General features: G+C 44.4%; 1 protein-coding gene across 2 annotated transcripts in view; it reads right to left on the bottom strand.

Moving 5' to 3' along the window:
* Positions 1 to 20,383, bottom strand: part of PKDCC (protein kinase domain containing, cytoplasmic) — a 60,815-nt gene that overhangs the window by 25,689 nt on the left and 14,743 nt on the right. For both annotated transcript variants that reach the window (XM_056852782.1, XM_056852783.1), the window contains 3 exons: positions 7,973 to 8,095; positions 6,537 to 6,808; positions 1,979 to 2,058 (listed from right to left, as the gene is read on the bottom strand). In XM_056852782.1, the coding sequence (XP_056708760.1) occupies positions 1,979 to 2,058; positions 6,537 to 6,808; positions 7,973 to 8,095 (475 nt within the window). The remainder of the gene's footprint in view (positions 1 to 1,978; positions 2,059 to 6,536; positions 6,809 to 7,972; positions 8,096 to 20,383) is intronic.

Raw genomic sequence — 20,383 nt, 5'->3', positions numbered from 1 at the left:
GATATAATCATTGTGGGGAGGGAAAAACAGAGGTCCAGCTGGGAATGTTGCTAAGGAGTCAAACAAGTGGAGGCCTTCTTGGGGCGATGCCATTTTATCCTGACAGCAACCTTATGCATTAATTATAGATACTAGCCCAAGGTCATTTTGAGGGCCTCTCTGATAGGTTGAAATTTGAGCCCAGATTTCTGTGCCAGGCCTTACACTCTGTCTGCTACACCACACTGGCTCCCACAGAGCCTCTACAAAAAACTAAAAATACTTGGGATAAGTTGGTCATTTGAACCAGCCTGCCACACAGCAGGTACAGATAAATGGGGAAATGGTCATTTCTACCCACCCTGTGTCTCTTAGTCATGTGACTACTTCAGCAAGTGGCTCTCGGAGCATGCCCACACTGCCATTTATTTAGTTCTGTACTGCTAAACCATGCTAGAGTGTAGATAACTGTACAAAGAAAGGATCCTTTGGGAAACTTTTCTCTGCTTGGAACAAAGATATGTATAAAATTTTCTATCTCTGTACTCTAAACTAAACTAATTTCTGAAATATGTCTATAGTGTATTGATAAAATTTGGACACAGAAACTTAACTCTTCCCCCTTTTTTCCTATTCCTGTTTTGTTTCTGTACCCCATAAAATTTAATAAAATATTTTAAAGAGTTTTCTATCTCGTTTCTTTCTTGCATTAATGCCTTACAAATTAAAACAGCAATTACAGTAAATAAAGCAATACAATATCAGCTTAGTGGGCCAAAGGGGCAGAATGGTTTGTGACGGGAAGTTGACCATGCGACTGAAAGTGAGAGGCAGTTTGCTGGGATGTAAGTTAGCTCCTCCCCAAATAACAATGAAACCCCTTCTGAAATAGTGAAACATTAGTGTTAGAAATGTGGTGAGATGGAGTAATGGCCTGAAATGAACGAGTTTATTGAGAGGAGCTGTGGATGTCCTGCTGTAAGACATTTTTGTAGGTCAAGGGTTTGTACTGCTCATGGAGGAAACTGATTTAAGATAGCTTAAAATGCAGAAGTCAAAAGGACAACACCGTTTGGGTTGGGCTGGTTTATTGCCGGCAGTTGACATGAATTTATTGCAAACATAAGATCAGCCCTGCTGGATCAGATCCAAAGTCCATTTAGTAGCATTTTGTTTCCCCAAATCCTAGAAGCAAATCATTCAGGTTTTCATTGACCCAGTTCTAGGGCATATAATGTTGTGCCGGCAAGACATGCCAACTTTAATTGTAGCAAATTAAGTGTGACAAGCCGATGTTATATATGTGAATGAAGTGTGTATATACACTTCATTCACATATGGGGTGGGGCAGGGGACAGTCTTTTACACATTCAGCAAAGCTGTGACTATCTGATTTCCAAGGAGAAAATTACCAGGACATCCTGCAGAGAATGCTTGGATTATTTCTGAAATGAGAATTGGCAAGAGCAGTACATCGATGCTGGGCTGCTGGGAGACATTACTGTAGTTGGAGAAATAGCAATATGATCTACTTGGAGCTTGTGTTGCTTTCTGATAATGGATATGGATGAGTTTATGGGGAGGGGCTGTGGCTCAGCGGTAGAGCATCTGCTTGGCATGCAGAAGGTCCCGGGTTCAATCCTTGGCATCTCCAGTTAAAAGGGACTATGCAGGTAGGTGATGTGAAAGACCTCTTCCTGAGACACTGGAGAGCTGCTGTCAATCTGAGTATACAATACCGACTTTGATAGGCCAAGGGTCTGTTTCAGTATAAGGCAGCTTCATGTGTTCAAACAGGCCTCAAAATGCAAAACAAAATAAAATACTCTTTCATGACGAATGTTGGAGGCCTTTGGTATTAACTGATGTTAAATTGCGCTGGGGTTTCTTCACAACTTTCAAGGTCTTTCAGATCTTTCAGAACGATATGACCTTGAAATAAAAAGCCATCGTGAAAGAGAGAGATAATGAAAGAGGGTTTGCAGTGTCATTGGTTTACCTGTGGCATTGACTATCACATCTAGTAATGGTCTCAGCGATGCAGGGGCACTGTGCGGCAGAAGATATGTAAAGAAAAACCTACAAAGAAGAGAAACTTGTTAGGTTTACGAGAGTTGAGAAACCACAGAACAGCATAATGAATAATAAAATTCCTGTAATTTACAAGCCGCTGAACTATGCAGGAAATAGAATCATATTCTCTAATTAAATGCATAGCTGCAGGTATGTCCACACAGCTGTAGGGAGCTGCTTACACAGACCTGTTATACTCAAGGCCGCTTTGTAACTACCTGTAAATGTTTTACGAATATAAAAATTTGCTATAAAACCCTGCAGATTTTTGCGTATTTGCAAAGCTGTCTGTCTCTGGCCGAACAAGTTATTTTCGTTGTTTTTGTAAGGGCTGTAAATTCAAAAACTTCTCTCGCATTTCCAGCCTGAGAATTAAATAATCAGGTCTGCACCTGTCTCCAGTCACCGACACTTTTCGTGGTTCAGTAAAAATGGTGAGGGCAGAGAAGGGTGGTGCTCTACAGGAAAAGTTGGACCAATTTTGTATCAAGGCAAGATGAATGCTGCGATCTCGGGGTCAAATCTAATCACTTCCTTCCTTATGCAACTGTGTTATAGTGGTTAGACTGGCTGTACTAGGCTCAGTGAGTCTTGTCTTGAAATTGCTATGAATCTTACTGGGGGTGCTTTTGCACATGCTGAACAATGCACTTTCAATCCACTTTCAATGCACTTTGCAGCTGTGTGAAATGGCAAAATCCACTTGCAAATGATAGTTAAAGTGCACTGAAAGTGTATTGAAAGTGTATTATTCAGTATGTGTGAAAGTGCCCAGAAAGTCCAGAGGCCAGTTGCTCCTTCTCTTAACCTACCTCACAGGATAAAATTAAAATTAGGGGGGATAAAATTAGGAAGGGAGAATCACATATGCTGCCCTGAACTTTCTGAAAGAAGGATGGCTGAAGACAAATAGATTAAAGCTTTCTTTAACAAAGATGATCACCATCAGAGAAAGTCTTAGTTAAAGGAAGACTTCACATCTAACCTTATGCAAATGTACACAATTTAATTTATTCTACTTCTGCTAGTCATAGAGGGGGCATCTACACAGAGCTGTTAAGCTCACCCTCTGGCCACTGGGAGTCTTACTGGCAACTCCTTAAACTGCTAGGTTTCACTAGATATTACTTCCAAGCTTATCTTCACAGCCATAAGGCTAGAAACTGTGTGTGTGTAAAGTGCTGTCAAGTCGCAGCCGATTTATAGTGACCCCAGCAAGTGGCTTTCAAGGCAAGCGATTAAGCAGAGGTGGTTTGCCATACAAACTAGACTGTATTAATTTTTTTAATAGAATCATAGTTTAGTAGAAAAGCCCTCTGCAGACATTCCATTCCATTCATGAACTGGCTGGCAGGCTCCTAGTTTGTGTAAATGGAACAGAATGTCCACAGATGGCTAAGGAAGGGTGATTATATCTTCATCCAGACCACCTTCATCTGTACAAAAATATTAGTCTTCAGCCTTGGGAGGAGTGGCACATGGGGCACAGCTCAACCAAGAATTAGCAGCACAGCTCAACCAAATGTCCTTGGATTGGTGATCATAAGAACATAAGAAAGGTCATGCTGGATCAGACTAAGGTCCATCATGTCCAGCAGTCTGTTCACACAGTGGACAACCGGGTGCCTCTAGGAAGCCCACAAACAAGACAATTCCAGCAGCATTGTCCTTCCTGTGTTCCAAAGCACCTAATATAATAGGCATGCTCATCTGATTCTGGAGAAAGTATGCATCATGACCAGTATCCATTTTTACTAGTAGCCATGGATAGCCCTATCCTCCATGAACATGTTCACTCCCCTCTTAAAGCCTTCCAAGTTGGCAGTCATCACCACAACCTGGGGAAGGGAGTTCCACAATTTAACTATGTGTTGTATGAAGAAATACTTCCTTTTATCTGTTTTTAATCTCTCACCCTCCAGCTTCAGCAGCTGACCCCGCATTCTAGTATTATGAGAGAGGGAGAAAAGCTTCTCCCTGTCCACTGTCTCCATACCATGCATACTTTTATAGACCTCTATCATTATTCACAGCCTTCTGTCACCAATAAGAGAAACTTAACATGGAAACAGAACCTGGAATCTCAGAAAGTGTCAACACCTTGTGTATGAAGGGCACAGATTACTTCCAGAGTACTTATCATCATGCCATGATTTATTATGGGATATGTAATTCCATTGCCTCTGAATCCTCCAGCAGTCCTCCAGACTATAGCATTATAGTCTACCAACTCTTTTTCCAAGTTGTCCAATGAGGTGGACAGTTCAGGCTCAGGATAAACTGAAGCATGAGGCATAAATATTAGGTTATGAGCAGACAGGTAACATAAATAGGAAATTTCAGGGGGTGCTGCCCTGTTCTATATCTATCCTGAAAAGTAATGTAAAGTATTAGTGATATACATAGACCACACTGTCAAATAAAAAGAAGCCATATTTTAAAAGTAGTTAAATCACATCCTGTAGAGAAAATAAAATATATGCTATGTAAAGATTAAATTTTAAAATGAAGTTGTACAGTACCAGTGCAAGGTTCTTTCTCGGCACCAGGGTGGTGTTGTGAATAGAGCATTGTACTTGGACAGCAGTGAAAGGCATGAGTGGCTTTGGAGAAGCCATGGAATAACTAAGAAAGCGCCAGGAAGCGAACATATCGTTTCGTTGGCAAAACAATTACATGGGCCCTGAATCAAAGGTGAGTGCTTCCTACTCCCCAAGGTTTCCAAGGCCTTCCTTTTAAATGCAATCATTGTGCCCAAAGCAAGCAAGCTCCATGAGGCAGCCGGTGGAAGGAGGGGGCGTCATTTGTCTAATGCTTTTTTTACTTGAGAAGAGTGAGCAGTTGGGAAAGGGCTTATCAAAGTCTCCACATTTAAAATCAGTTGGCCCTTCCTCAGTTCACAATAAAGAACTTTTTTTCTGAAACAAAACTGGTTATCATATGATTTGCCACCGAGGGACACCCATGAAGTTTTTTTTTTTCCCTTTGCCGTCAAGTCACAGCTGACTTATGATGACCCCATAAGGTTTTCAAGGCAAGAGACGTTCGGAGACGTTCCCATTGCCTGCCTCCCTGTCATGCCCCTCGTGTTTAGGGTTGCCCACCTCCAGGTGGTGACTGGAGATCTCCCACTATTATAACTGATTTCCAAGCAACAGAGATCAGGTCACCTGGAGAAGATGGCAGCGTTGGCAGGTGGAAGCCCTCCCCTCACCAAACCCTGCCCTCCTCAGGCTCCACCCCCAAAATATCCAGGTATTTCCCAACCCAGAGCTGGCAACCCTACTGGTATTCCTTAGAGGTCTCCCATCCACATACTTGAAAGGGTTGAGGGTGAGAATATATGAGTAAGCCAAGGTCCCTCAGGAAGTTTCCATGGCAGAGTGAGGATTCGAACCTGGGTTTCCCAGATCTTAGTCTGACACTTTAACTATTACTCCACACTGGCTCTCTGAAACTGTCTTATACTAAATCAAGCTATTGGTCCATCAAGGTCAATATGGTTTACTCAGAATAGCAGTGGCTTTCTGGTTCTTAGGTTCAGGTCTTTCTCATCACCTACTACCTCAGCAGTTAGGAGAGGCCTGGCTCACTTCTAGATTTTGAGGCCCCAAGCCAGAATAAAAAACTAAAAAGGGACTGCACATGAGGTGCCAAACGTCATAAAGTTATACAGTACCAAAAGATTAGCAAGTGTCCAAATATGAAGCCCCCTTTGAGCTAAAGACCCAGGCCAGAGAAACTTAGCAGTGTTTCACCAACAGATAGAAGCTGCAAGCTGAGCTCCTGGTCTTTAGAGGTGCTCTGGTTTATGGAGATTCCTAAAGAGGTGTGATGTCACTTCCAGGTTTTCCCTGAAGTGACATCATACCATCACCTGACACCACCACCCCATTTTCCCACCCCAGCCCATCTCCCACCAGTTGCCAGGCTGTGCTTGCTGAGCTTGGTCAACTCAGCCCGGCAAGAGGAGCCATCTAACCAGGCAGGGCCTCCCTGGGGGGTAGGGTTGCTAGGTTACTCTTTGCCACCAGTGGGAGGTTTTTGGGGGTGGAGCCTGAGGAGGGCAGGGTTTGGGGAGAGGAGGGACTTCAATGCCATAGAGTTCAATTGCCAAAGCAGCCATTTTCTCAAGGGGAACTGATCTCTGTCGGCTGGAGATCAGTTGTAATAGCAGGAGATCGCCAGCTAGTACCTGGAGGTTGGCAACCTTAATGGGGGGAATAACTCTTGGGATCTTGGAGGCTTTGCCTCAGTTGAGTCCCAGCAAGAGTTGGGTAACTGTGGCTGCATTTTCCTCTACCATTTGGAAATTGCACATTTGCCTACCTACTCTGCTGGAGAAAATCGATTGCACTTGATGAAGATTTCCTAGCATAACACTAATTTACTGGCAAGAATATGCTCTGTCAGGGAAAGAGCACTTATGCCAATGGAAAGTAACCTCCATCCATGCTCATTTGTTTCAATGGCTGACCGCTTACCTGTATGCATTGTAGAGATTCCTCTTCTCATTCATGCTCTGACATTTTCCTTCAAGGGAGCAAGGCAAAGTGAAGTTTCTTGCTGGGAACTCCATGAAGCAGTCCCTACTGCTAGTACAAGAGGTTTCCTCAATGCTGGCATCGTCCAGATCTGTCACTTTGAGCTCTCCATCCACTATCACAAACTGACGAGGTCGGAAATCCAACAGCGTCACAGAGCCAAGGGGGGAGTGGGCAAGGTAATGCAGAAGCCGAACTAAGCTGAAGCATATCTGAAAGAACAAAAGCCAAGCGGTCTCATATTCCTTTCCAAACAGGGCAATCCTAATAGTATCTGTTTATCATTAGCACTGAGAAGGACAATCAGAAACAGACTCAATGGCTGTGAACCAGAAGAACCAAATGCACACACATGAGGCTCTCTCCCTAATTTGCCCTTAATTTTTTTGGTGTAGTAGCTTGGTTCTCAGAGTGAGACAGCAGGAGAGAAATAAAAACTGGATTCAAAGATGCAGACATAAAAGAAGTTGCCGTGTAATGTGCCTGTGTGATCCTGGGACACCTTCAGCAAAACCTGGGTACCTGCATGCTAAAAACTGAGCTTGTTGTGGTTTCCCAGGCCAATTCTAGCAAGTTTGTTCTGAAATAAATCCCAGTGAGTTAAAGACCAGCAGAAGTATCACTCACATAAAAACATACATATTAAACTAGCATTTGAAAGGACAAGATTCTATGCTAGTTTAATCTCTGAACACACTAAGCCACTGAGCAAGATCAACTCAACCCTTGGAGCTGCGGGCTAGCAGTCTAGCTATATTCACCAAGCAGCTGGAAGATGCTGTCTCCTTTCTAAAGCCCTGCCTGGGAGCTGTAGTCAAATGGATGCCTCTGGGCAGGCTGAAGCTGAACCCAGACAAGATGGATGTAATGCTGGTGGGAACACACTCTGGGGGAGAGATGTCCCCTGTAAAAAATGAGGCTCCCACAGGCTCACCAACTTTCCCATAACAATGGAATCTCCATCAATGCAAGGCCTGCGGCTGCTGTCTCACTCCCCATTCTGCACATTAATTCACAGCATGGTGTAGTGGTTAAAAGCGGTGGTTTGGAGTGGTGGACTCTGATCTGGAGAACCGGGTTTGATTCCCCACTCCTCCAAATGAGTGGGGAAGGCTAATCTGAAAAACTGGATTTGTTTCCCCACACCTACACACGAAGCCAGCTGGGTGACCTTGGGCGAGTCACAGCTCTCTCAGCCCCACATACCTCACAGGGTGTCTGTTGTGGGGAAGGGAAGGGAAGGTGATTGTAAGCCGGTTTGAGTCTCCCTTAAGTGGTAGAGAAAGTTGGCATATAAAAACCAACTCTTCTTGTTGTTCTTTATTGACACCTGCACTGGACTACTGCTTATTACATTTCTGACGGATTGTACTTACTCGAAATCGGTCCTCCCATGAAGTCTGTAAAAGCTGTATCATCTCCAGTGGTGAGCCTAGTTCTGTGATGGTGGTCAGTGTGTCTGAGATGGCATTGCTATCCTGATAACAGTAGCCATAAAGCTGCAAAGGCACATGAGGAAAAGAAGACATATTGATACACCAATTCCATGTTTGAGTTCTCCCCCCCAGTAAATATCCGAGTCTCAAACAGTGGTATCTGAGCCCACTGACTTCAATGGACTTAGAAGGGGGTAACTCCACTTAGAGTGGCACTGAAAGCCAATCTACATTACCACAGTGATCACACAGTTCAATCATCTGGTAGCAGCTGCGCTAATTCTTGCTTAGGGTTGACATCCCCACGGTGGGGCCTGAAGATCTCTTGGAATTACAACTGATCTCCAGACAACAAAGATCAGTCCTCCTGGAGAAAATGGCTGCTTTGATGGGTGGACTCTATGGCATTGTATCCCACTGAGGTCCCTCCCCAAAGCCTGCCCTTCCCAGGCTCCACCCCCAAATAATCTCCAGGAGTTTCCCAACCTGGAGTTGGCAACCTTATGTTATGGGTAGAGGCTGGGAGTGCTGTATGTCTAAATGCTTCACTATGCACAAATCTGCCTGCATTTAGTCAATTATAAGGTTAGATTAGAAGCTAAGTGGCTATGTACATGGTGGTATTACTAAGGGATACCGCATAATCATCACCCAATTTAACATAGACTGAGCTTGATCTTGGAGTTGTTACTTACGGGGAAGCCCTCTGTACATGTAGAATGCATTGGAGCAGAGGCTATTTCCAGCACTGAAAGGGAGAGTTTGACAAATCACGATAGATATTGACACCTTTATATACCGTATTTTTCGCTCCATAAGACGCACTTTTTTCCTCCTCAAAAGTGAGGGGAAATGTCTGTGCGTCTTAAGGAGCGAATGTGCACACAGAGCCGGCTGGGCGCGCTGGAATGACGCGAGCCGACTTTGTGCGCCCCATTCCAGCGCACCCAGCCGGCTCTGAGCGGCCCGCCCGCCTCCCAGCTGGCCGTCGGGGCGGGGAACGCCGGCTTGCGCCGTCCCGATGCGCACGCGCCCAGCCGGCATTCGTTCCATAAGACAAGTTTTTAGAGGAGGAAAACAAGATTTTTTGTTGTTTTCCTCCTCTAAAAACTAGGTGCGTCTTATGGAGCAGTGCGTCCTATGGAGCGAAAAATACGGTATATATTCCCCCTCACTTTTTGTCACTAGCAAGATCAATACTGGACACTGAAAAATTAGGCATCACTCACTCAGCTTTATAAACTAGTAAAAATTCCAGAATGGCCAACAATACCTGAACAATTCCCCAGAACAGCTGCTTTCAAACTGCGCCCCCAGAGAGCCTTCAGATAAGAAGAGTTTCCAAATAAGAACAAGCAAACAGGCTTCATGGAGGATATGTCTGTCCCATGGTTAGTTATGATAGTGAAGCAGAACTATCATGTACAGAGATAGTGTACCCCTGAGTGCCGCATGCTGGGACCAAATTATAGGGGCAGGTATTTGATTTCATGCCCTGCTGGCCCCTTCTCAGTGACCTAATTGGCCACTGGGGAAACAAGAGGCTGGGTGAGATGGACAGATCCAGCAGATTTCTGCTTAGGTCCTTAAGCTTTGCCCCCAAATCACTTTGTCCCCAAATCACCACTACCAGTCTTCCTCTGCATTGCAAAGCCACATGACTTATATAAACTTATGCTTAGGTGTAGTTTCAGTGCATGCAAGGCAAAGGTGAGGCCCAACAGAGACGGCCAAGCATCTCATGTGTACTGTTTGCATCCTAGAAAAAGCACAAAGTACAGGACCTGGATATATGAGGCTGCTTTGTCCCAAGTCAGAACATCAGCATCTAACTCAGTATTGTCTACTCTGAGTGGCAGAGGAAGATCTCTCAGGCAGATCATCCATGTAATACTTATCTTGATAGGTTTGAATGCTATACCCTGTTTGCATTTGTGCTCTCCTTCATACATTATGGTTTTCTGATGCGTAGCATGTTCCTCTCATACTAGGCACTTTTTGGCTCCTTAAAAGACATAAGTCTTGTGTGAGTAGAACAGCCTAGCACCAGAGAAATGGTATTCCACAACAGATAAAAGGAGCACAAGAGGAAACAAGATATAGGGCCAAACCATAACCCTTATAACAAGACTGATATGTCAGTTTACATATGGAGGGGCCCAGAGGTTGAGAAACAGTTGCTTCTTTATGTCCACACAAGACCAAACTACAGATGATGCCGGAGTCCATGAGCGGAGTGGTGGTGAAAAGTCCCATCAGGTCACAGCCAACTTATGGCAACCCCATATGGTTTTCAAGGCAAGAGATATTCAGAGGTGGTGGCTGCATAGCAACCCTGGACTTCCTTGGCGGTCTCCCATCCAAGTACTGACCAGGGCTGAGCTTCTGAGACCTGACAAGACTGAGTTACCCTAGGCCATTCAGGTCAAGTAATGAACAGCATACCCCACATTTCTCCCCCCCCCCTTCAAATATTAGACATGGGGTGGTTAATTCCAGTCAGGACCACAATGCAACAGGGGAGGGATTAAGACACCACCTGTGCCATATTTCTGACCTGAAAAGGCCTTGAGGAACTGATGTTAGCCCTGTTAGGGCAAGCATACACAGCTATTTGCTCCAACAGGGCAAAGAGCAGGTCCAGGAGTTGTTTCAGGCCAGGAAAAGAGTGTCAGAATGGAGCGGCTTAGCCTTCCTCTTGCGCCACAGTCCCAAGTAGCATCAACCACCTGATATTTTTGACTCAAAAACCACAGAGAGCTCCATTCAAAAATCTCCCAGCATCACATCTGGTCTGGCCCATAGACAGCTCAAGGAGGAGGTATAATTTGAACTGGGGTCTTCTTTTGGCACAGCTCCATTTCTTAAACATTATGCTCCACTGGCTTTCAGTCGCATGGCAGAGTTCCATGGCAGATATGTGGCTTCTCGGCAGACAGATTGATGTGGAAAGTGTGAAAACTACTGCCAGATCTGTCATTGTCTGGGGGAATGGAGGTTAAACAAAATGCCAAAAAATGCATGGTTGTATAAAATAATTACCCCTTTCCTGAAATAAGCACCTTTGAACATCAGTTCTTTTTTAAATATATATATATATTAACATCAGACAAAACCAAAAGGGAGAGTTAAAAAAAGAAAATTTGAAAGCCAACAATAGAAACTTTGGCATGAACAATATACATGCTGCAGTTACTTTCACCTTAATTCCTGGCATAGAGAACTTAGAAATGTGAAGGGGGTATTAAGAGAATCAACAGCAGAGGAGAAAAGCTACAGCGGTGGTAGTTTTGAGACCATGCTGCTAGGAGAGGAGAAAAACTCTAGCCAAGAGAATTGGATGAGAGTTGTTTGGGATTCAAGTATATGACAAAGATAAATGTACTAAGATACATGAGATTCACTCCAGAAAAAGACCCAAGCAGTGCTATGGGGTCCTGACCTGGATGGCAAAGACTAGGCTGATCTCATCAGATCTCAGAAACTAAGCAGGCTCGGTCCTGGCTAATACTTGAATGGGAGATCACCAAGGAATACCAGGGTCGCTATGCAGAAAAAGGCAATGGCAAACCACTTCCGAATGCCTCCTGCTTTGAAAACCCTACTGGGTTGCCATAAGTCAGCTGTGACTTGACAGCACTTTAGACACAGTGCTATGGGAGATGGCCATTTACTCCATTACTTCCAGTAGTAAAACTAGACTTAGTTTGATGTAATTATGCTCCCCTTCCATTGCACACAGAATGATCAGCCATGGGGAAGGGTCATGGTGAGGTGGTGGAGCACCTGCTTTGCATGCAGAAGGTCACGTTTTCATTCCCTGGCTGGAGGTGCTGGGAAAGATCTCCACCTAAGGACCTTAAAAACTTCTGCTTAGTGGTCCAATGGTCTGACAGTGTAAGGCAGCTTCATGTATTCACATAGGACCTGCATGATATATTTTTACCAACCTAGGTAGGTCCCCAGGGTCGACTGACGGGTGCAGTGTGGAAGTTTCATGCTTCCCAGTTGCATGTGGAGCCCATAAGTACATGTTAACAGAGAGGTGCTATGCAGAGTTACATAGAGAGCCCACTGATTTCAATGGACGTAAAAGGACATCTCTGCTCAAGACTGCTCTGCAAGTTTCCCCAGTTACATGAACAGCAGCTCCCCAGGGCCATTTCAAATTGGGGAAACTGTGTGGTTGGAAGACTTAAGCCCCATTTCTTCGCATCTTGATCTGAATGTACAACTGGGAAGCATGGGATTCCCAGATCACATCTGTTGACTAACTAGGGTTGCCAGGTTCTTCTGCACCATTGACGGGAGGTTTTTGGGGTGGAGCCTGAGGAGGGCGGGGCTGGGGAGAGGAGGGACTTCAATGCCATAGAGTCTAATTGCCAAAGTGGCCATTTTGTCCAGATGAACTGATCACTATCAGCTGGAGATCAGTTGTAATAGCAGATCTCCAGCCAGTACCTGGAGGCTGGCAACCCCATGACTAACACAAGGATGCACTTAACAAAAATGTATCATGTAGTTAGGCCCTACTGTCCCAGTTCTGAGCAGGAAGCATAACAAATTCTTCATTATCCAGTGAGAAAAAAATACTCGACATTAGTTTTATATCAAAATAGTCTTGAAGACTTCACCCCAACTTTGGAATCACATGAGAAATGGAGTGCTGCCTCTGGACATGCCGTACCCACAAAAACCAATATCCCTAAAGCCTAGGAGACTATGTAATTATAGCTACAGAAGTATGCCCAGTTTCTACATCAAATGATCACGTAAATTTAAACTACCGTTAATGCACAGGGATGGATTTTTGCTAGCATACAGACTGGGGCTGCATGGGATCTTCTGCTCCAGAAAAGTCTCTGTACCCCTGAAAATACTAGGGTTGCCAGGTCCTTGTTCACTGCCACCAGGGGGTTTTGGGGATGGAGCCTGAGGAGGGCGGGGTTTGGGGAGGGGTGGGACTTCGATGTCATAGAGTCCAATTGCCAAAGCGGCCATTTTCTCCAGGTGAATTGATCTCTATCAGCTGGAGATTAGTTATAATAGCAGAAGATCTCTAGCTATCACCTGGAGTTTGGCAACCCTAGAAAATGCTTTATTACTAACAGTATCTTAGGGAGGATATCTCTTGGCCTATCTACATTATGAACACATGTACATTTTACACCAGCTTTAACTTGACTTCTCTGAAAGAACAGCGCTGTCAGGAGAATTCTCTTGGGGCTCCTTGACATTCCTCAGAGAACTACAGTTCCTCGGGTTCCCTGAAGGGAGAAAGCATGGCTATTAAACCAGTTTGATGCTCTCTAGGTCTCAAATTGATTCCTGTATTAAATTGACTTCCACTGCAAATCTCAACATATTTGACATAGAAGCCATTGGTCCCAGGGCAGGCCTTTGTAGAGGGGATTCCTCAGAAAGGCAAATCAGCTTAGAAGTAATCTGCTCCCTATTAAAGCAGCAGTAGCAGCAGCTCTCATCAGAGCCTCTGGGAATGACTTCCATGTAGGGTTGCCAGCTCCAGGTTGGGAAATACCTGGAGATTTTTGGGGCGGAGTCTGAGGAGGGTAGGGTTTGGGGAGGGGAGGGGAGGGACTTCAGTGCCATAGAGTCCAATTGCCAAAGCAGCCATTTTCTAAGGTGGACTGATCTCTATCAGCTGGAGATCAGTCGTAATAGCAGGAGATCTTCAGCTAGTACCTGGAGGTTGGCAACCCTACTTCCATGACACAGAGAAACAGAGGAGCCAGAAGAGACCTCATTTGACAAATTAACTGGATTATTTTTGGGCGGGGGAAGGCTACGTAGAAGGAGAGTAACGAGGCTGTGGCTTTTGAACCAGCTTCATGATGTATATTTTGCCTTGTGAAGGAAAAAAGTATACCCATCCCGGTAGTACCACAAGTCAACCTGCCCCGTGGTGATTGCCTTCAAGAAACTACGTCCAGCCACTTCAGAGCAGAGCCACGCGGCTGGTCTGGTAAGGACACGGATTGTTATGGCTGGTTTACAATTGTATCAGCTCCGGCCTTCTCCCAGCAGCCGAGTCCTTGCTAACAGATCCTTTCTTCACTCTTAAAAGTTCAGGATAACATCTGGGCCTTTGGGGAAGCGTTCTTGCAATAAAGAAGCACTTTGTGTGATTCATCTTTCCTCGCCAAGCCGCATCTGTCTGCTCCTCCGGCCCACCTCCGGTCTCTTCTCTTCACACCCCACCGCCCCTCCCTACAACTCCCTTGAGCTATGGAGGAGGGAGAGCCAGATGGCCATCTCCAGCAAATCACCAGAAGGTGGCACTGCAGTGACCTTTCTCGTCACCCCCCCCCCCGCCGCCGCCCCCCGTCCCGAGCCCGTTTCAAGACACGTGTCACTTTCAGCGTCTGTCTGCTTTAAGGCAGCCAGGCACTTAGCCAGAAGGTTTGTGGTAGACCTTTCGTAAGACAACGCAAACCAGGAGAAGAGTGTGCGCAAGTATCTTAGCAGGATTCGTTTCATGATGCTTAACAAAATTATTATTGTGTTTTTTCCCCCTCTGCAGCTTCCTGCCCTCCTTCTGAGGAGTTCCAAGCCACACATGGGATTTCCCCCTTTTATCCATCTAAAGTCCTTGTGTGATAGACAATAACTGGATCCAGATCACCCAAAGAGCTTCACGAATGAACAAGCGTTTGAATCCAGGTCTCCCTGGGCCAAGATCAACACTGAGTTCTGAACATCGCACTGGGTATCAAAGGCATTTTCTGTTTTAAAGAAAGTGCCAAGTGCTTAAATGGGATCCCAGTGCCTTTGTAACACATTAGCCACAATTCTGGCATCAGGGAGGCTACAGCTTTTAGGGCAAGTGGGTAGAATACTGTTGGCACTTTTCTTCCTTTATAGCTCCATAAAATAAAGGGCTAGAAACTTGCATTTTTTTAAAAAAAAAAAACAAAGATCGAACTTTTCAATAACTGGTCTATAATATTTCAGAAGTGGCCAACCTTCTCCCTTCCCATTGCCTGTTTATGGGCCTGAAATAACATCCTTTTTGAAGCTGACTCAGTTTGCAATGGCTATAGGCACACACCCCCCCCCCCAAAAAAGAAGTTCTAAAAATTAACTGCAGGATTTGTCCATCAGAAGCTGCCAGCAGGCATGAACCCCAAATGTGTGTATAGGCCAGGGGTATAGCTGTATATTTTGCATGCTTATATTTCACAAATTCTAGAAGAGTACTACAAACAGACTCCAGAGCTCACCATTAGCCCCAGTTTTATTCCTACTGGTTAATCCAATTCAAGCACCCTTTAGGGCAGGATTTCTCCTAGTGGGAAGTTGCCAATCTACCAGTATAAGGCAAGTGTTGTCCGAGATCTGACTGTACACCTTGCTGTTCAAAGCCAGGATGCAAAGACCTGCACAGGTTCCAAGCCCCGAGGGAGGTGCTGTGTTGTGAACAAGCCACCTGTGCCAAAAGCATCTCTGAAATTGGCGGCTTCTGAAAGCAGTTTGTGATGTGGTGTGGCCAGAGGCCAGGGAGAGCTGCTGCTGTTTGATGGGGAGAAAGCCTGCAAAAAAACCAAAAACAAAGCCCATCTGTGCATACAAGTGGTGCAAAACCTAAAATGGCTCTTGGGACCCCGTAGCAATTGAGCTGGCACACATTCAGAAGCCAGTGTGTTGCAGTGGATCAGATCAGACTGGGGAGATCTGGTTTGAGATCTCCACGCTGCCATGAGGCTCAGCAGGTGACCTTAGGCCAGTTATTCTCTCTCTGCTTAACCGACCTTGCAGGGTTGTTGTGATGATAAAATGGAAGAGGAGAGAATCACATATACAGCCTCGAACCCCTTGGAGGAAGGGTAGGATGAGATAGGAGAGATCTGGAGTTTAAACAAAGGACTGTGAGTAAAATTCCCTCTAACCACTCATATTACAGTGGCCAACCAATTAAACAATTGAAGGTACATAACATTCTTAAAAAAAATTTTTTTTGAATAAACCTACCTAATCCCAAAACCTAGATGCATGTGTAGCCCCCAAAAATATTTAAAGGATGAGAATTCACCAGTTATCACACAGTGCTAGAAGGCCCTCTCTAATATCTAATTTCCATAGCCAAAACAGCCACCAGATAAACTTAACTCACAACCTAAGGGATTAACATTTGTCCTCGTGAATTTATCAACTATATCTTTACTGGTTTTGACATTTTGACGTTGTCCGAATCAAGCTAAAGAGATGGACATAACATTATAAATATATACATATCCGGTGTGGTCATGTTTTTAAAAATGACAAAATGTGCTATAAAATGTGGTCAGTACATTCTGTCATTATGTACAGCCATACAGTTTTAGTCCCATTTTAGAGCAGTATTTGAAACTTAAGTGATAGCACTTCCTCTGTTCAATCCACATCATGTTGTAAATCTTACAACAGCCCTGTAAGGTAGGTCAGTATTACCCCAACATGGCACAAGGTGTAAGAGAGAGGGACTCAATTCCAGAGGGGTAGTCATGTTAGTCTGCTGCAGCAAATATAAACAGGAATCTTGTGACACTGTAAAGACTAAGTTTTATCCCAGAATAAACTTTTGTAGATTATAGGTCACTACTTTGGATCACATCTTAGTCACCACCTCCCAGCCAATAAAAGCTATACACTGTACAATGGATAATAATAATAATAGTAATAAAAATCATGTCAGTGGCTTAGCCTGCCAGCTTGATATACTACTTAATAAAGAGATCCCCCCGCCCCCACATACAGAGTACCCATATTTTTTTCAAAAGATACTCTTTCCCAACTTTTGGAGATTCATGGATAACTCTGTCTTACTCATGTTTAGTTAGAAGTGCCACTGACTCCCAAATATGCACAGGACCACAGATGTCTGGCAGTAGGGTCAATAGATAACCCACATGATTCCCCATTTGTCCTTCAATAACTGGGAGGGGAGAAGAAGGGAGGGGATACTATCGGTTATCTCTAGTTCTCACCTTGAACTACAGTCTGGGACCTCGCAAGGCCCCTTTAAATCCCACTTCTTTCAACAGGATTCCAGCTCTCAGTTCCTACCCCTCCTGTTGCTACAGTAAACAGTCTGGAGAGATAATGGTGGGAGTTCAGTTTTTACAGAGGCGTGTACCTACCATACCGTTCAGTGATGGATCCATTTAAAAATGTCCCTTTAAACATGAGATTTCAGGAAGAGGCTTAGGCCTTTCCAAGTCACTTAGGCACATGCTTATATTTTCCTCACTGAAGACCAGCGGCCTTTTAAAAACACTTTGCAGTGGTTGAACTGGATCCACTGTACCTTGTAAATATTTATTGGCCGCTTTTTAAAAACCAAAAGTAGCTGAAGTGCCCTGCAATTAACATCAATTAAAGCCATTGAACTATAAGACTGATCACAATTTTAAATGATTTTTAAAAAAAAAAACATGTGAAATTGCAAATTTTTTAAAAAGCCCATTTCGGCCAACAGGAAAAGAGGCCTTCCCGTGCAGGAATGCATGCGTGATGCGGGGAGAAAGTAGGCTGGCTTGTGGAATCCTCACAGCAACTGGGAGGAAAAAATACCACCTTTCCAAGTCGCTTGTCAGTTTCCATTTCCCTCCCTCCCAGAGGGAAGAAAGAATCGTTTTTAGAGAACAATCGTTTCTCAGCTAGCTGTTTAGGGCCGGCTGGGCCGCTGCGCTGACACATACCAGGCTTATAATTATGTTTGATTACAGTAAATCTAGCATCGCCATTGTCTCTTGACAATCGAAGCCATTGTTTGGGAGAAAGGAGCCACTGCAGCTAACTGAAGGAAAGTTTTCTCGCAGTGTCTTCTTCCCCAGAATCCAGCGGGTATCTTTTTTGTTCGTTTGTTTGTTTAATGAAATATAAATAAAACAAAGCCATGGCAGTGTCAGCTTGCTGCTATAGCTTGTAATAGAAGGCCAGCCTGGGATAACACCCCCCTCCCCAATCATCACCCCCCTCTCCGCAAGGACGAGTCATCAGCTACCGCTTTTGACAGGGAACAACTGCAAAGCAATTAGTGGGGCTGCTAAATTTCCAAAAGACAATAAATCAGTGAGTGGCATCCCTCCCTTTCCCAAATGCCTCTCCTTATTAGATCAGCTTTAATGAATTTCTCTCCTCCTCTCCCCAAAAACCACCCTTCACTCCGGACCAAGCAACATTTCCCATTGTGATCGACACCTGCCTGTCTCTAGGGCTTACACCCGAGTAAGGCAGGATTCGGAAGCCCGGTTGTGGGTACGGGAGGAGGGGGGAGAGTGAAATTGACACGCAACTGCAATGACCTGCAAGTTAAACCCAAATTTGGGGGGGGGGGGAGATAGCTAAATTATTCTGTTAAACAGCCCTTGTCCTCAATGGGTCACCAAAAGGGGGGTGGGCTCCAACAGTTAACTTCTTTCTTCATTTCTCCTCCTCCTGGTTCTAGATATTCCTCCCAAAATGCCCAGTCATTGCCTGTTTGCCTGGACTCAGCATTGCTGATGATGCCAGAAGAATATGGTGGGATCTTCAAAAAGCCTCCCCCATTACATGCTAGGGCCACAAAGAAATCTTAGTCAATTAATGTACAAATACCCATCAGTATCATTTGCTTATAAATAAAAAATAGGTTGAAGGGATGTATCCATATGTTTATTTATTCAGTTCCTATCAGCTACATGGTTGTAGTAAAAATGCCAGGGGAAAAGTAAACTATCTTTTAAATTGATAATGTTAAGAGGCCATTATTTCCCTGAAAATGACAAGAAGATATTGGGTACAACATTCAGCTGTCATTATTCACTTGGGAGTTAAACTCTTTGGTTCACCTTTGCAGAGTGTAGAGGGGAGGATTGGCACATCTGCCTGCCCTCCTCTAGTACCATTTACAGCTGGCACAATTCTTAACCCACCCTCCCTATCCGCTACTTTCTCGAGCGCCGAGCAGATGGTATTTATTTATTTGTTTATTCGATTTCTATCCTGCCCTTCCTAATTCAGGCTCAGGGCAGTTAACAGCAAGTGCACTTTAAAAAAAATAAAGAACCTGCTTTCCTGATTAATCAGGGGTGCCTTTAATAACTAATAAGTGTTTTTAATAGAAAGAGTATTGGTTAACATAAAGCACGCATCATGCATTTTGAAAAGATGTTTTTTAAAAAAATGCAATCCAATTCACGTTTGACAAGAGGCAGGCCAAGGATGAAGAGAGGGCTGAGACAGTGGAAGAGCATGGCTGTTATCTTACAAGCCACACTTCAAACTGTCAGCCGGAGGAGATTTACAAGGAAAATCCCCATTCCCTGGAGTCACATTCGCACCCCAGGGACAGCCGGTTTCTACTGAAAGAAAGACTCATGAGCATGCTAGGTTCAAATAGGCCCAGAACTGTGTATTATTTGAGGGCAAGTGACCAGCAAGGCAAAATTTCAGATAAGAAGATCGTGATGTTCTTGTAGAGATGCCGTTGATACATGGAAGCAAAGTGCTTTTTCCAGATCCATATCAAGATGGGGATGCACACAAAATATTGTATGTAGCAAAAGAAGGTTGACAAGTGCAGTCCCCAAGAGTTGGATGAAACAGGTTAACAGAAACCTCACAAGGTTGGGCTGTGCTATTTCAAACTGCACCAGCATATGTGTGTGTGCTGAATGTCTGAATACTCCCATACATCAAATAATCCATTCTTGCACAAACCCATCATGCTCTGGGAAAGCCAACATCATATCTTCGCCTTGACATGCTAATTTTGCATATGTAACAGGAATGGGCAGCCAGACATTAACTGCAATCACAGAGCTCTTGAATGCAATTATTATATCAAGCATAGAGTTCTTTAATATAATTATTACACAGATATATTCAAATGACAGTAGATAATATAGAAAGGATTTGGATTTGGCCACTGTTCTGGGGCCTGGCTGTCTGGTTTATAGTGCAAGGTCAGAGAGAGGAGGGAGTGTGGAAAGAGTCTCAGCAGATATGCAAATGACAAGGATATTGATATACGAAGCCAATGTCCAGTTTGTTAGTCTGTTCTCTCTTAGGCTGCACTAAGGAGGCAAAGAGGCAGACCTTTGGCTTGTATATACTGGCATATAAAGGTAAAGGTAGTCCCCTGTGCAAGCACCATGTCATTACTGACCCAAGGGGTGACGTCACATCCCGATGTTTATTAGGGGTGGTTTACCATTGCCTTCCCCAGTCATCTACACTTAACTCCCACCAAGCTTTTTTTAATTGACCTCAGAAGGATGGAAGGCTGAGTTAGCCTTGAGCCGGTTACCTGAAACAGACTTCCGTCAGGATCGAATGCAGGTCATGAGCAGAGCATTTGACTGCAGTACT

The sequence above is a fragment of the Euleptes europaea genome, chromosome 7, assembly GCF_029931775.1.
Source record: "Euleptes europaea isolate rEulEur1 chromosome 7, rEulEur1.hap1, whole genome shotgun sequence".
Classification (NCBI taxonomy): Eukaryota; Metazoa; Chordata; class Lepidosauria; order Squamata; family Sphaerodactylidae; genus Euleptes; species Euleptes europaea.
This window is presented reverse-complemented; position numbering and strand designations above follow the sequence as displayed.